Here is an 18,073-nt window from a genome sequence, read left to right as displayed (position 1 = left end):
ATATGGCAAGGCATTAGGATAGTAAAACTTGAATTTAAACATTTGGCTTCCAGTGCTAAGAATAACACAGCTTCATATTCCATTACTGAAAAAAAACACTGGATTTATAGCAGGATCTCATTTTGCTCTATTAATCTGATTGCCCCAAGCAACTGCAATAGGCTGAGATGCCAAAGAATCATATTTATAATCTGTTGCTGCCAAGACAAATTGCTTTTGTTTGATAACAAGCCTGCTGCTACCCCTGGGATGTGGCTGCACTGAAAAGTGAGAGGTAACAACATTGTGGAGGTTTTCCATTCCGAAAGGTAGACATAGCCTTTCTGATATGACCAATTTAATTTTTAAGAAAAATGGGGCTGGTAACTAAAGACCAATAAAACTTCCACACTGTGAGGTAAGCAATAGAAGCAGCTTTTCTAAAGAGATGCTGTGAAAGCATACATAACAATGTCTTATCAGAAACAGATACAACTGCTCCTGCAATTATACACGCTTGGCACTGACACTGTGTAAGTGTTGACAATGCTAATGATGTGCTAAGAGAGCTCTAGGTGATGCTGCAGAATCGGATGATTTCTCTGTATCTGTTCACGTATACATACTAATATCCATCGAGCATATGATTTGGACCCTATCTATAATATGTTTCACATACAGGCTTTAAGCTAAAGTATAGAGTATATATAGTATATAGTACATGTATTCCAAAGCGTTTGATGAAAGTCACATCTTTGCAGGACTAGACCTTAGGCTATGAATACACGAATCAGTTCCCACAAGGTGAGCAAGGATGAAAACTCCCAAGGCATCATCACTCTCTGATAACTGTCCACATGTGCACGCTGTCCCTCACACAAAAGGAAACGTAGCTGCTCACTCCTTTACTGAGAGTCCTGCCCAGTGTGGATGAGGGCACAGTTATTACAGAAGAGAAGTTCTTCTGAGTCACATCTATGGCCTCCTGATCATATATTGTGCATTTGTGCACATCTTTAGACTCTGAATTAGAGAGGACTACCAGATGATTTACAGAACTTTTGTCTTATTTAACCTAGAACCCAGTTTCCTAGAGCGTTTCCTGGAAAAGGAAAACCTCTAGTATAGACTTTAGTGTCTATACACTAATGGATTGATTTTCCTTCTGGGCTTTCTATTGCCTTCTCTTCAAACACATCAGTGTCACCTTGGAAGATGTCTCCATGAACATGGACTGAAAGCAGCTTCTCACTGTAATTTTACATAATTATACACTGTCCTTGGCTGCCATAAACTTTAATTAAAATTGCTGTGGTGTTACATTCTTGCATCATTATGGCTTCATAATAATCTCATCGTAGCAGACTCTCCAGAGGCTTCTCCTGGAATCACACTATGGTCACTGTGACTTTCACCCTGTCACTGAAGTGAAGCCTCTGGGCTATGACTGCACTCTGGCACTTCACCATGTGTCTGGAAAAGGACAGGCTAGATTATTTTTCTATGGGAAGCTAGAAAACTAATCAGCAGCAAAACAGCTCAAGTCCCTCTTCACTGTTTGCTTCGTTGCCCTTTGGCTAAGCTATAGCATAATAATGTCTGTGTCTTCTGTCAAGGACTGTTTCCTTGCAAAACGAATTGATTTGATCCATCTGGTCTCTATCTTTGGGGCTTGTATGGCCAACCTGTAATTAACCCTTTTCATTTCCAAACATGTCCCCAGGTACTTTGAAAACATAAATTAACTATACCTTGCAGGTAACTCAAGAAGAGTATAATAGTCTTAGATTTCCTAGTAGAGAAACTAAAGCCCAAGGACTCTCTAACTTCCTTAGGTAAATCAACAGCAGAACCAGATGACAACCTGGAAGTATCAGACTTTGGCACTGCCTGCTAACCACAAAGCTACTCTTTCTTCTGCTACATTTGTCTTTAAACCACATCACATTTGTTCTGAAAAACTAACAGTAAACCAATACACTGTGGATGCAGGCATGCTAGTATTGCTCACATTGACACTTGAATGCACAAGAAGGAAAAATACAGAGGTTCTGTTCCCAGAGTTGCCCTACTGTCACTACAAATATCCACAGTCAAAAGAGAGGATCTTCGATCATACATCTTTTGCATCCAGAGAAACATTAGTTGAACTAAAGAGGATTATTTTTAAGAAATATGCACATACCTTTGATAGCAAAAACTCCATGACAGAACTCCTTAAAATTGATTCTTCCCAAATCATTTGGGTCCAAGTACTTTGCCAGTTTTTCCACCTAAAAGAAAAGATCATAAAATACGTGTTGAGCTTGGTGCATCATCTGTTGCTCAGTTGGTCTATATCTTCTACAGAAGACCCTAAGTGGAAGAATAACTGTAATGTTCACTTGAATCAGCCAACGAATTGTTCTGCAAGTAGAAATCATGACTTATGGCTGGAATACCTGGTGCTGAGGTGTGTGCTCTGACCAAAGCTTCTGCAGCTGAGACATATTAATAATCTCATATGGGAATCTGAAGAGCTTAGTATTAATACAGGGTGAATCTGTGACCTAGTCTCTCATCATAGAGCAGGGTGCTAACAGAATCTCCTTCCCTAGGAGCCCTTGGATTATGCTGCTCATAGGAACTTAAAACCTTAGTGATCTCCATCTCTCTTATCAAAAGTTATTGGGGAAGGAGAAAGGACAGACAAAGATGTGCACAACCCATAGTAACCTCATTCCCTGAAGAATCCAGACTATAGGAGATAAAACTCATTGGGCACTTGGGATCAAACAAAACTTCCTTGCCACAGCAGAGAATACAAGTTTTGGATAGGAAAATGGAGGTATATTAACAGCACAAAAGGATTCATGTGGTAAGACAGAGAATGGTTCTGTTCAGTACACTATGCAAATAAGCAACGTACTTATTGCTTATAATCTCAGCTTCACAGTTTAGCCTTTCTGATCATTACTCACCAGAAAATGGGATTACACTGAATATAAACACAGCCACCAAACTGGCATTTGCCCCAAAGAAGGTCTGGCAGATTTTTCAGGAGGGTTTTGGGGAAGTGAGAGAAAAAGCAATCTAGACTGGAGAGGCTGTTGTGTGTTGCGCTGTCTAGAATAAATTAATAGAGCAACAAGTAGTTGAAGAAAAATCAGGAAAGAGGCAGAACAGTCCAGGGAAGTGGGCACAGTGATGGGACACCCCATCTGGCTGTTCTCCTCTCTGTGATAAAGATGCTGCATGACATTGCACAAGTCCCTCATGTCCCTGTGCCTGCCTGTTGAAGTTAGCAGGTACCCTCACTGAGGCAGAGGCAGCTCTTGCTGCTTGTAAGCAAGCTCACAGCCAGCTGCAGCACAACTGTGACCTTGATCTGGGCCCTCCAGACACCGTGGAGTATAAACAAGATGAGTGTAGGAGGCAAGGCCAGCAGGCACATAGGATGCTCCACAATCCTGGTGACTATAGTGTGAGCTCCGATATGTCAGTCTGAGCAGCAACAAAAGCCCAGCTGGAAAGATATACAGCAAATGAATCCAGATGACCCAGTTTCTCAATTTTCTGGTGATTTTTTTTTTTTTTTTAACATGATAGCAGAACTCTAGCAGTTTCTTAAAGCCCTGCAGATAATGCACTAATGTGTGCGCATGACACTTCTGCTTTCAGATCCTCTCAGTGCTTATAAATTCACTCTGTGCCCATAAATGTCATGATCAGCCAAAGGCCTCATTTAGAACCAGGAAATCTGGATGAGAAAATGACAAAATTTTTACTCACATGCAAAATTCTATGTTGAATGAGAAAATAACATTTGATCCCCACATTGAATCCTTTCCCCTCTCCTCTTCTTAGAAAACAAAGAAAAATCAGCTCATGCAGGCAGGACACATAAGGAGCTGTATGATGACGCCAGAGCCCATGACAAGTTAGAAATCGTCTTAAAACTTTCTTATTGCAGAAGGCTTCAACAACCCAGGTCCTGCCAGCTGGGCAGCAGAGCCTTGCTGTCAGCCATCATGCCACTCGTGATCAAATTCCTACATCTGGTACCACAAGCAATAACTATTGCCCCACTAATTTATAGCAGCAGAAGACATGTTTCTGTTCCCAAACCATAGCCACTTCACCAGAAACAGTAGGGTGTATTTAATGCATACAAGACTAGCTGGAAATCCTTACTGAAACCAATTAAGTAGAGACACTCTTGACAGGGGAAAGCTGGGTCAGTGTTACCCCCGCTCACCTTCACGAACAACATAGATGTTACAGGAGGATGAAGCAGTGCCTGAAATTCCTTTCTTCAAACTGTTTTTGGGTGCATTTGAAACAGTATAATCAAACAGGCCATTAAGGCTGGGAGCAGCAAGATTTTACAGCTGAAAATCTTCCTGACCACTGTAGTAGCTTAAATACATGGCAGCTGTGTGAGCTGGTGTAAATCAGCCTGGCTCCAGAGGCCCTAATGAAGACCTTGGTGTGGCCACTAGCTGAGCATCTGCCTCCTCATGGATACAGCAACAAAATCTAATCAGACACTAGTCTTCCAGGTTACAAAATCAGCCTGTAACTCTCTTTGACAAACGGCAAGTTCCCATCATTGTAATGCAAATAAATAGTATTTCAGATGTTTGCAGGGTTGCTTTAGAGAATCCTATTCCATGTAGGTCTCTTGCTAAGAGGCAACAAATTGTGTTTTAGGTTTAATGTACAGATTCCTGCAGCCAGCTGGGAAGCCTCTACACCGTTTAATATTGTGCTATAACACAGCAGTGTCACGGGGTGTTCCCAGTGAATATAGCACATTAAGTTTATTTCTCAAAGTTGATCCAATGATTTTAGTTTACCAGTTGCTCAGACATATACATTTACATTTTTAAAAATCAAATTAGATAAGATGTTATAGGCCTGGGTGTGTGTATTATGGAGGAACAGAGAATACTTTCACATTTAGGTCTAAGCTATGTCTTAACAGTAAATTAACTTATCACCTGAGCAAAGTGCTTCAGTCTCCAGTTTCACCTAAATCAAATTTCTCAGGTTTTCAATTAGATTTTATAATGCAAATAACTGGCATCAGTGCAGGAGATGATAAAGAATTTACAGAACAGCCTGATGGAATTTATGTCACTAGTGGTCACATCTTCAGCCAGTGCTAATCAACACAGCTCCCAGCAAAGGTCAGGGGCTACATGGATTTCGATCAACTGGGACTATGTTTAGGTGGATACTTGCATGGAGTTTGTGCATTAATATACACACATGTATTGTACATAAATCCCTGCATATTTACACAGAGTTGCATTCGATCGTGCATTTTTACCAGTAGCTTTCTGGGATAAAACAAGAAGCTCTTCTTAGTTAATTCCAGACTGAAGGCATTACTTAAAATTAATCTCAATTTCAAGCTGTGGCCAAATAAACTATGCCATCACAGCTACCCCTAAATCTTCTGTGCCGTCTACAGCGTGACAACCATCCTTCTGCTTCACTTTGTAGAGAAATAACATCCTATCCTCCTCCTTCTCAGAAAGCATTGACTCCCAGCAATTAATCAGAAGTTGTAACGCTTATTTATTGCCCCGGGAAATGTTAAGGGCTTGTCAGCATAACTGCCAGGCTGCATGACATCGAAGCCTTTTCTGTGGTCAACAGCCCCCTGGGCTCACAGCTATGGTAGTGAGCGGCAAATGAGGAAGCCGCAGCCTTTCAGCCCCGTTAAGAGAACGGGCAATGCAGCCTGGTTCTGCACATGTGGAATACGCGGGCTGCACCCGTCCTGGGCGCCGTCAGACGCCTCAGCCCCCGGCATCTCCAGGCAGTGCTGGGCTCTGCCAGCTCTGCTGATCCCATCGCAACAGACACAGGACTGCAAAACCGACAGCTGCCAAAATTCAGTGCTGAAATGACTATGGGATTGTTGTGATACCTACAGGCAGCATAGGGAACATACCATGTACTCCAGAGCTTAACATCATAAACCATCACAATGAGCTAAAGACAGCGGTTTGGGCTGGGGACAGACACTTTTTTCTACATTGCTGCACAGAGCAGTCCCCCACCATATGGGACAGCATGAACAAGGTCTAGATTGCTAGTTCTTCATTGTAGGAAGAGGACAAGGACAAAAGAAATTAGCTGCAGGCTCAATCATCCAGCCAGTTGTTTTGGCAGCTGCAAGGGTCTCTCTAATGAGCCCTTCAGTAGACATTCAGTAGTGTCAGAGAGAAGACATAAATCATTTTTGCTTTGGTAAACAATCAGAGAAAACCAAACCCTCTGTCCCTATTGTTTAACTTGCTTGGATGAATGGGTGATTATCCTTCCAAAGCAAACATATTCCTCCATTGCAATAACAGGTCACTTGAGCCAAAACATTTGCCTCCTCTCTGTTGGGTTTCCCAGCTCTTCTGACTGCGCTGCAAAGAGGTGTTTGCCCCCTGCTGCTTTCTGACACATAAGAGTGGGCTAGGAACACTTGATAGTCTCCACAATGAAAATAAAGGGACAAGGTTCAGTGTGAAGAAAGAAGTTTGAAATTAAAACTGACCAAGGCAGAGATACATATTAACGAGCAGGAATTAGCAGTACAAAGTACTGGACAATATAGGGAGGCAGAATATTCTACCAGAGAGCCTCCTGGCCAAAATGTAAAATGTCAAAATGTCAAAATTCTGGATGCAACACAAAGGTGAACAGCTGAAGCTTTGTGGCACTCTGTAGGTAAGCAGGCCGGTTTAGGTGAAGAAGGGCTGGATTCTCAGCTCTAAGGCTATGAGTAAATGATTTACATCCCAGCTCTATACAGAGACCGAACACACTAAACAGAGTCTCAGCAGGAAATCTGCCATACCAAACCCTACCCAGGAAAGAAGAGAGCAGTAACTGAATCAAAAGACCTAGGCTGCTGCAGAGCTGTCTGCTGGATGCCAGAATCGATAACATAGCTGAGTGCAGATCCAGATGGAGGGCAGAGGTGAAATCCTGGTGTCAGCGAAGCCAAGGCAGAAACCCACAGTCTGCCCAGGAGGTGCTCAAAAATTACCTGCAAGGATTTTAAATCCAGTACACACTGGGCTATTTTTGTGCCCGCAGACACAGTCAGCTGTGCTGTCCTTTGCTCATTTCCTTCAACAGGGGTTCCAAACGGTGCCCTGCCACACAACCCTGAAGTCTAAGGTTTTCAGAAGATCTGGTGTTTGTATTGAATTCAGTGTCCTAAAAACTACAAGGGAAGGACGACATTTTTCTTTGAACTCATCTAGTCATTTTGTTTTAACTCTTACACAAGGAATGAAGGAGGCAGAGGCAGTGAGCTTGCTGAAATACTATAGCCTTTTTGATTTTGGTGCCATTTGGGTACGAGGAAAAGAGTTGAGTTTTGGCAAAACCACCCAAGTCAGCAACTAGGAAATGTGTTTCCTCAGTTTCTTCAGCCCAGAGTTTCTCACTATGTTAGCCAGAGGCACCCCTGACTATGTTGGGGGCAGCTTTGAATTTACTGCAGAAAAGAACTTTCCATTTCCCAGCTCTGCTCCAGTGAAGGTGTGAAAGGTCCCCTCCTCCCTCCTATGTCCACATGAGAGCACCAGACAGGGGGACAGACCCAGCATTCACTGCAGAAAGAAAATCCAGAGTGGCTTGTAAAGAGTCCTCTGTAGCCATACTGCCTGGGACAGAATTCACATCTGAACTGAAGCACCTGCCGTCCTGCCAAGGATGCCAAACAGGAACCTGTGACTAAAACACTGCTCCAATTAGAGCAAGGACCCAGTCACAGGCACACACCAAGGTGTGCAGGGGAGTGAAGTCATTGCAATCTGCTGCCCTAACTAGAGGCAAGGGGAACATTTGTTATCCTTTGCTCAAGCTAATTGCCTTCCCAGAGTCACCGAGCATGCCTGCTGCCCCAGGACTTGCAGTACCTCCGAGTATGACCACATGCTCTACGTGACCAGGCATCTGAATGATTCTTAAGAGAAGAAGGGAGAGGATTCTTGTAGCAGTGGAGGAAGAGAAGAGGACAGGTCACTGACAAACTTCAGAAGAGATTTATTGAAACCCATCTTTTCTTGCAAGTGAGTTCAATACAGGGGCACCTCCCAGCCAAGGAACCTTCTCAGGATGCCTGGCCAGCTCTCACACTGATGCTGCCAAAACAGCTAGGTATTTTTTTCCAGCAAAGATTTTCTGACTGGAACAGAATACTGCTTCCATTTCCAGGCAAGAAGAAACTCAGACCTCTATTGACCTCACCCAGCGCAGAAGAGATTTTGTTAACATAAAGAAAATTTGTTAGATTTAGATGTAATTGAGTTCTGAGGGACCCCACACTGGCTCCATCCACTGAAATCTTACAGCAGGATCCAAGTCACAGCCAGAAGATGCCATTTGAAATAAACAACTCATCTCAGCAGTTTGCCTTCATACTTCAGGAGTCTCTGAGCATGTCTCACCCTGAAGTGCGAGCAGAGAACACCTGGGGGCTGTAAGAATGGCAAGACAAGCATTTGCAGGAAAGGACAGGCTGTGCTGTGGCAGCGACATTTGGGCAGAATCTTCTGAAGGAGGAGCATTTGTGAGAAATCTCAAAAAAACAGCAAAAGGAGATTAAATACGTAAATGTTGCAGGGTGGAATTAGAGACGTTCCCACATGTTTTATACAGGGAGCTGCAGAAATGAGCTCACCCTGATTTTGACAGGCTGGCTGGCCTCTTCCTCATCTGGGGAAGGGGTGTAAGTTTACACCTTCATGGTATGAAATGCAGAGGCAGGACTTGTGCCAGCTAAGCAGTGCCAGGGAATGTGGCCACCACATGTGTTGAGACCCACCCCCAGCTCCTAAACCAGCCCCTGAGTTCAGGCCCTTTTAGCATCCACGTCATCCGGGGTGTTAGAGCTCTTCAGTAAGTTGCCCTCACTGTTGCACAGGGAAGTTTTGTTTTGTCCCTGGTCCCAATCTAGGGCCCTGAGTAACAAAGCAAGAGGGACTTTTGCTGCTGTGGCTCACTAATTCCTTGCCGCTCAAAAATTGCCACCCTTCTCTCCCCCAGCCGGCTTTCCCTGTGCTCTGCAGGTCCTGGTCTCCCACTGGTTCACTCTGCAGCTGGTCACAGCCATGTAGACACCAGCAGTTTTTCACCTTGCCTTCTTACAGACAACGCTAGAATAGGCTGTGCTGTTTCCTTGCTTGTATGAACCTCCTAAATGATGAATCTAGCTATTAATTAGTTCCCTCTAAAGGACTACTACTAAAAACAACCTGCCATATCAGACAGGCACAGGCTAATGGGTGCTCAAGAGACCCATTAGTGTGAGATACCAGTATTTATATAGGGATCTGGTAGGATTGGTCCTTCTCTGAAGGTATTTGGTGTTTGCACCCACAAACTGGAAGTAATATAAAAATCATGATGATGAAATTTGCAGATGACAGGCTGATAAATAACAGTGCAGACTGTCTCACACTCCTCTGGATAGCTTCATAAGTGAAGCCCATACAGACAAGATGTTTTAAGCACTGTCAGGCAAGGTCACAAAACAGAACAGAATACAAAAGAGAAGGAAAAAGAGTAACACGTCTACTGAGACAAGGACTGTCTTTTGATGAGCTGGGATTTACAGTTGCAGGGGAGAAGAATGAGGCTTCTCTGTGATATTCTGGCAATTCTAGGAAGCAGAGCAAGATGAAGGAAATTATTTTACATTGCACCAGAGAAACCAATACTAACACAGTTATGGTACCCACTTCCATAAGAGATGCTCAAAACCCAGAGCAGTTGCAGAGAACTGATATAACATTCAAGTGCTGTGGAAACGCCTTATGCAACCAAACTTAAAGAGTTTTCTCTGTTTAATTTGGCAAAAGGGAGACCAAGTGGTGACTTGTTACTAGGTATAAAGACTTCTGCAAGCAGGAAATTGCAGATTCTAAAGGACTCTCTGGTCTACCAGAGGAAAGACATAAAGAACCATTAGCTGCAAATTAAAACTGAACAAACTCAAATTAAAAACAAGGTATAATTTTTTATCAGCATGGTTGTTTACCCATAAGAACTATAAAATGGGACTGGTCTGGAACTATAAAAAGGAACTGGATTGCCTCATCTGAGGCCGTTTGAGAAGACAACGAGATGTACCTGGATTTACCTAGCCTAGAGTAAGTGGGTTAAAAGCTGTGTTGTCACCATTTCAGGACATCACACTAGATGACCCGATGCTCTCCCTGAACCTGACTCTAAAGCACACGAAGGACCATGTACCTAGTCACACGTGTAAGGCATGAAAGACCAGCATTTAGGAATCAGAAGTCCAAGAAACAGCCTGCCCTCACCATCCAGTTCTGGCAGTCTGTGTATCATAAATAATTCACATCCCTGCACACAGCATCATGAATTTCCATCAGCTGCTGTCTGATCCTAAAACATGAAGGAATATATATCATTGCTGGAAACAATGGTTTTGAATTTGCTTTGAATTTTGATTTCAAGCATCAGTCATTGCCCCATGGTACTTCATCAGCAAGCTTCAAGCCTGAAAGTTGGTTTGTCTGTAAGGCTTCTGTAAACAGAAATGATTGTTTCAGTTCCTGCTTTAACTGGGACATCCAATTTACCAGCTAGAAGGCAGATTTGGGGATTGTATCCTAAATGACATAAGCAAATTTGTTGAATAGTCTTGGCTTTGACTTTGAGCAAATTCCTAGATCTGTCACATCCATAACCTACTAATGGCTTCAATGCAAAATATCTGATCAAATTCAAGGGAGTCCATTCATTGGCTTTCCTGGGTTTAGCATCAACACATGGAATTGCACCTTCTTCTAAATACCAACTTGGGTCCATGAAGCCTTGGTGCAATGGGAGAAAAATATCCACCAGTTCCCCAGATGGAGAAAATATCCATGATGTGGCATTTTGATGAGTGTATGAAATGTATCGGTGAATTATAAAGCCACAGAAAGCAAGAGATGGTTTCAGAGGCATTGCAGGTGGTTGAGTGCATTCAAAGGAACAAGGGAAGCTTCCAGTGTTCATGTGTTATTAATGCCTTGCGTAAGCATTACCTCAACTCAGGTGGGCAACAGATGGCAAATGCAGTTAACTACTGAAACAGAAATGGTGGAGCACTGCAGATCCGCAGCAGGCACACAGGTGGTCAACTGCTAACCCTCGGAAACGCAAGGACAGCAAGCACTCTGCATCTGCTGAGACCCACCTGCCCACTCCTGGCGGTGACAAACAGGAGAGAAGGGCAGTTAACTGCCTCTTCTCCGCTCATGGGAGTCACAGGGCAGGAGCTATAGGATTCACAGCATGGCCCCCAGGGCAGTGTGGTTTAACTGTCTAGACTGGGAGATCCATGCTGCTGGGGAAAGAGATGGTATTCAGTGAGCATGGGACTGTGGCTTGGGGGTCAGAGCTGCAAGTTTACCAGTAGCATGCTGTTATCAACAAATGACTTCATCTCCTTTGGCTTCCCCTTCTTTAAAATGGCTATGGCAATACTTAAACAGCATTAAAAAGGGCACTGTAAAGGTGATGATACCGCAGACACCAATGAAATCTGCACCAAGCTGGCCCATGCTGTAGGTTGTTGGGTTTTTTTACCCTGTCTCACTTGCCCACTGTAGTCTGCCTTCTAATTTCACAACACTATGGTCTGGTGTCTGTCACCTCTTAATATATCTACTTGACTATGCAGGGAACACCAGACATGTTAATAATTTGGCCCAACACAATACATGGGTATTACTAAACTCTACTCCGTTGCAGTGAAACTCGTCCCACTGGGCAGACTCTTCTCATCACCTTGTCTTCTTATTCTGTCAAATAGCATTTTATTATCTTCTGACAGTAAAAGATTGAGTCATATGGTACTGCACAGAGAGAACACATTAGAGGTGGATTTGTTTAAATCATTCTAATATGCAAATAAGCTATTAAGAGAACATTACACTCCATGAACCTCAATGAATGTGTGCGTGTAACAGAAATCCAGGCAGTGCCAGGAAAATTGATGCTATGATTTCAGTTCTCTACTGAGAAATCACTTGCAGTCTTTAATACACATGATGACACAAACCTAATTTGGGATAACAACAAATACAATTCTTGTGATATTACATACCCAGATCTTGTAGTTAACATCATTATAGTTAGGAGTTCTAACCATAGCAGAGACCCAGAAGTTACCACACCTAAGGAATCCCTTCTCTTACACCGTATAACTCACTGGCTAATCTCTCTACTCACAGAACAAAACAGGTTTTTTTGACTGTTGCAAGCTACAGAAGCTACTTTCCCCCATCCTATTTGCAAGTCAGAGACCACCAAAATCTTGGTGAGTTTTTCCTCTGCCATCTACACCTTTAGATGCATCAATTGCTTGTACAGACAATATCACTGGAACAGTATTTTTCATTTATTTTGTCCTTCCTAGTGCAGTGCAGCAGCTGACAATGAGCAAGCATCAGAATCATAAGACCAACATCTCTCTATAGACTCCCCCACCATCCATGATCCTGTATGTGAGAACTTCTCATTTAAAGTTACGTAAACAGATCTGATTTGAACAGGATTCCATTTCCCTCCTTCCTTCTGACGTTGTGTTGCAAAACAAGACATTTGGCTGGGCCCACCAATCTTACAACAGTCTATGGGGAATCCCACACAGTCTGGAATACCATGGGAACAGAGAGCAAGGCTAAAAATATGCCAGACCCATCTGTTCACTCTACAGTGATTTTTTTGGTGCGTTGTTCTGGAAACAAAGGGTTAATGCGTTGAACTGTTTTCCTAAAACCACTGATTCACTCACTTGCTAAAATAAGCATTAACACCTTCTCCTCCACTTCTACCAGAACTGAAACCAAGCCTTCCTGGAAAACAAGGCTATAAGCAAAGGCTGTGACAAGCTGAAATGAGGCACAGCCCATTATTGTCTCGTTCATTAGCATAAGTCAAATATAGCATAAAATAGTCAGATTTCAAGAGACACAGTAGGCAATTGGTCATGTGGGTGCAGCATGCTTTGTCTTTAAACAACGAGGAGGAAAATGTTTGGGTAACATCAGGCTTATCTACAAGTGATGCAGCGCGGATTAATTTTCAGAGAAAAATATTCTTCCTCTGCAGCTGTGTGTGTGATCATTCTCGTCAGTACATAAAGGGAATTTACACAGAATAATGGTTTTCATGGATTCCAGCTGTCAGACATCAGCCAAATGGGATCTGCTCCAGGAATAATTACCATTTTTTGAAGTAAAATTGGGGAAAGAGGTGGGGCACACAGTGCCAGCTCATCAGCCAGCAGTTTCTCACAGCCTTCCTTGCTGACACATCCACAGTCACATTTTAATTGAGGTGTTACCAAATGCAAAGAACAAACAAAATACCAAAGACTAGCAGGGAAAAGCTGGAGAGGGTGGGGAGAACAGAGAAAGTCTGAACCATGACTGGTAGGTAGGTCACAGCATGCAGATCAGACATCCCCTATACCAGTGAAAACACAGTGCCCAAAACCAAACAGAAGCTGCAGAAAATTCGCTAAACCAGAGCCTAAAGCTAGTGCCACTGCTACAGGTGTGCTCCAGGCTTGTGCTGAAACCCAGGCAGTGACTGCAGACTGCATGGCTTATGCAAAATTAGAACAAGACACCGTTCTGCCAGCCATGATGGCACTAAATATGTTCATCTCTGATTCACAGGTCAAAATCATGGCTAAGTGCAATGGCAGATTCCTGAGATACAGTATCACCCAGTTTTGTCAGCAACATCCTTACAGGTTGGATTTCTAGCCTCAAAGATGCAAAAGCAAGCATTACACTTAGTCACTTCTCTTGACTGAGTGCTTTCATTGTTACCTTCTCTTCTTAATGCATAAAAATAACCAAACAATATGCAAATGGAACACAAGACTATGTTTCACACACAATAACACCGACTTCAAAACCAATTTAGATTGTGGTCTGAGAGCCAGACAGAGACCTGCCCAGGGCAGCACAGTTTGGGCATCCTCAGCTCTCTCAGCCTGGTCTCCAGAAATCAGTTTTGAACCCAGCTTTTAAAAGGGAATGTGGTCAGCTTTTGGCATGCTCACACATACAGAGGATGAAATGTAGGTCTTGAGATCTGATCTCAAATGCAAATGCCTGAGCAGCAGTCCTGAAAATAAATTCAATGAAAGAAATTTCACGGCAAATTAATGCCTTGACACAAATCCTGGGAGGAATGAGTATTGGATAAATCCAGCACAGGGAGACACACATTAGTTAAGATGACAAACATCAGGCAGAAAGGTATGATTAAAGGAACAATCTTCCACTTAGTTAAAGAGAAAGATGCTTAACCTTTCAGAAAAGTGTGGCTGGGAGATAATGTCCTTCCCCAAAGAGACAGAGGAGGAAATGTGCAGTACCACTCGCTATGGTGGGATAATTACCAAGCCTGAAATGAGGTTGACAGTTTGAACAGCAGCTGACTCCTCTGACGTCAAGACAAGGGAAGCACAGATAAGCAGGCTGTGGCAGCAGTGGCAGAGCACGAGTCAGGACTGCTAAAGCTGAGAGAGGATAGCAGCGAACCTCGTGAAGAGCAAAGCTACCAGGGGCCAAGGGAAGGAGGGAGTCCTTGCTGCATCAGCTCGCACAAGCAGACAGATGCCTGACTGTAGCACTCATACAGCCAGCAGTGTTAATCTTCTCTAACTCCCCTGTGCCTTGTTGCAACTGCCAGCTCCAAGCAACGTAATAGCCCCGAAGCCCCCTCATACCTCCTGTTCCCATGTTATGAGCAATTCCCCTATACAGAAATGCATCAAACTGCAAAGGAGGAAATTTTCACTGTATAAAATCACATGTTGAAGTCCACAATGCTCTTTGGTCTACACTGGGAAAGATATTAGGAGTGAGAATCAGACAGCATTTTTGTATAGAAAGGGATAGATGAACCAAGCCTGTGCACATAGAAAATGCATGCTCTTTCTAGTCCTAGAAGCTGTACAAGGGTGCTTCATGTTACAGCACTTCCTATACTCTGCATCCTTATTAGCCATTACAGTCTGGTTGATATTAGTACTGCTTTATGGTTAGAAGGCTGAATGGAGGAAAGATCCAAAGCCTAATATAAAGACAAAGGAAATAAAGGTGCACAGCTACAGCAGAATTGTACTTCTGTGGTTTAGAAGTGTGCCCAATCCAATTGTCATCAATTAGTATTGGTATTGTAAGAATCTCAGTGAGGGGCTGGACCCAGTACTCTCAGCTCACTGTACACACTACTGAAAAGATAATATCTGACGCAAAGGTAATTTTCTCTGCTGGCATGTGATTTCACCTTCTCTTCTTATCCAGAAACAGATGGACTGTAAAGAGTGCTGAGCCCAGGGACTAAGTAGGAATGTCAGATTTTGAAAAAGATTTGGCTAATGGAAAAACCCTACTCTCCTGAGTGGAAATATGAGCTGGACTGTGGCATCACTGTGTGTGGAATTAGGGTACTTGTGTGCATGTGTGCCCCTGTCGATGTGCTGTGCACCTTGGTCAGTGTGCACCAGGTGCACTGTCCCTGGGATCACCCCACAGAGAACACCAGCTAGCTACAGCACCTCACTTTTTAGCTGAAGAGACACCACCCCATTTAACTTTCCTCTTGTACACAAGGGACCAAGCTCCACAGCAGAACCGGTAACAAATAGTAAGGATACAGCACTTCACCAGCCAGAGATTCAGCTGGTACTCACTAGCCCTGTGCTCGCACTACACTGTGGTCTACACCAGGAAAGGTAAGGGTGGTTCTGCGATGTCTTCCATTACCTAAAAAAAAAAATAAAATCCCATCTCACAGGCTCAGGTAAGCAGGCCACTGTTCCCAGTCCAGCTGTCAGTCAAGATAACTGTCATTAGAGGGGCATTTCTGTCCACCTGTATGTGGGGCTCTGAGCATCCACGTGCAGCAGCACAGAAGTGCACAGGGCTGTTGAAATTGTCTCCTCCTAAAGCCTTTTAAGAAGTTACTGGTTTGGTCTTGCTCATTTCTACCGCTGCCTTTTTCAACCAGCTTTTACCAGGGATGTAGTTTGCATTTTCTGTCAATGGGTATGTATTTATCATCTCTCAGGGGTATATGTTGATTTATTTTTTTATATCTGTTGATGCTTTGTGCATCAGTATGTGAATTTGTTTTTCCCAACATTAAAATCAAACCCAATGGCCTGACCAGAAAAATAGTCCGTTTGATTTTTCCAGCTAATAGATGTTCCCTGTAGGTATTATGACAACACATAACCAGAGTCCTGGACAGTGAAAATTAATTGCTTGGAAAACAAAACCAACTAAACCTTTCACTGTAAAAACAGAATAGGCACTGTTTACAGTGAAACAGGAGAGCTTCTCCTGAGATAGACCACCAGAAATAAGCTAAGTATTGGTCACTGGAGCTCAAATTATTATCTCTGGTGTAGAATATCCCCTACCCACTGCCAACCAGACAATGTGCAGTTCTGCTTTGGAGCATCTATACAAGAGAAGAGTGGACTAGTTCATGCTTTATCACTGTACCTCACTGCAATTCCAGGTATAACATATACAGTATAACATTATTTCTAAACTAGCCGAGTCTCTTTAAAAATTGGAGTAGGCACTTACACCCCCCCTCTTGGCCTTTCAGTTCACAGGCTCTTCTTTGCTTCACAGTTACTAGTTTAAACGCTCTTGACAATTTATTGATCCCCTGTAAAATCCTTAAATAGGCAAAAACTGATTACTGCGTATTTGCCAGACCTTCCACAGTGCAATTTCTTTCAAATACTCAGAGCTTCTGCTGCTGCCTGCTCTCAACCTGTCAAAACTGTGCTTGTATCTCTTTTCCTCCAACATAAAGATGTCTTGTAGGAGTTACAATCAAGAGGTGAGAGAATGCAGAAATCACAATAGATTTACACTGCAAGGCCCTCATCCAACTGCATTTCACTGCAGTGTTGGATCTGAAAAGCAAGTCCACCACTAATCACTAAACATTTACTAGCCCCAAGAAACCACAGGTTACTCCCTGTGCATTTCCAGGGGCACAGTTTCTGACGTGCAATATCTGCAAGTGCTCAGAAGACAGTTGTTACGGTAACAAGGATGTAATTTACCCTTCAGTGATAAGGCTCAGCGAAGCCCTGTAGCAAAGGCAGATGTATGACACATGAGGTGGGACACTGAGAGCCTGAAAGAACAAAAGGAACCTTTTGAGGACACCTTTCACTGGACCAGTTCAATAAAGGAATCCTCACTGAGCAGTATATATTCCTCACCATGGAGTAAAGTAGATAGTTTTGTGGTTTGTAACCATCTCGAGTTAAACGGCCAAACATTTTTCCATCTCCATAGGAACAGCAGTGTCTATCTGACACTGCGGTTGTAACCTGGTGTATGAGGGCTCCCCGTAGAGAGGGTTGATAGACTGATTCCGCCTAAAGCGTTCATGGTCTGGGTGCCTTTTCGTACGTATTTTCTTAAAATCTCTCTATGAAGACTCTGGTACCAGGAGGTGGCAAACCTCAAGGCTGCAGCTTGGTCAATATATAAGGGGAAATGCCAAAGGAAAAATAAATTGGTGCCAAAACACAGTGCTAGTGCCTTCATAACAGCAGGGAGACACTCCGACCCCACTGCAGAACCTCACCCCACAGACCCACCTGCTGAACAGCCAGCAGCTGCTTTACCTCTTAATCTTACTGGTTTGCACAGGACCCATGCACTTTTTTGTAAGGGTAGGAATAACAACCTCGCAGGCAAGGTGTACAGATATTACAGAGATGGGCATCCTGCCAACACTGACTCTCAGAGGGACCCGACAAGCACAATGTCCTGGACAAACTGCACCGTGTGTCCCAGCAGCTGGACAGGTCTCTGCAGTTCTCTGTGTAGCGGCGGTGGGCTGGCGCTGCGTGGTCTGCCAAACGTGGGATGGGGGAAGTGTCCTGGAGACGCTTCGTGGTGTTCTGGGAGCACTTTGGGTGAAAGTGATCTAGAAGAGGGTAATTGCCATTCAAGTACATATATCTAAGTTGAGTCACAATGAAACGATGCACCTGATGACAGCTCAGCCTTGCTGT

At 43.5% G+C, this 18,073-nt stretch overlaps 1 protein-coding gene across 4 annotated transcripts in view; it reads right to left on the bottom strand.

Annotated features, from left to right (window-relative positions):
• Window positions 1–18,073, bottom strand: part of RAB11FIP4 (RAB11 family interacting protein 4) — a 132,711-nt gene that overhangs the window by 85,515 nt on the left and 29,123 nt on the right. For all 4 annotated transcript variants that reach the window (XR_012634750.1, XM_074921869.1, XM_074921871.1 and 1 more), the window contains exon 2: window positions 2,165–2,252. Coding sequence is in view for 3 of the 4 variants with exons in the window: in XM_074921869.1 (XP_074777970.1) it covers window positions 2,165–2,252 (88 nt within the window). In the remaining variant the exon portion in view is untranslated. The remainder of the gene's footprint in view (window positions 1–2,164; window positions 2,253–18,073) is intronic.

This window comes from Athene noctua, chromosome 18 (assembly GCF_965140245.1).
Source record: "Athene noctua chromosome 18, bAthNoc1.hap1.1, whole genome shotgun sequence".
In the NCBI taxonomy this organism is placed as follows: Eukaryota; Metazoa; Chordata; class Aves; order Strigiformes; family Strigidae; genus Athene; species Athene noctua.
The sequence above is the reverse complement of the archived record's forward strand: the minus strand, read 5'-3'. Positions and strand labels throughout refer to the sequence as shown.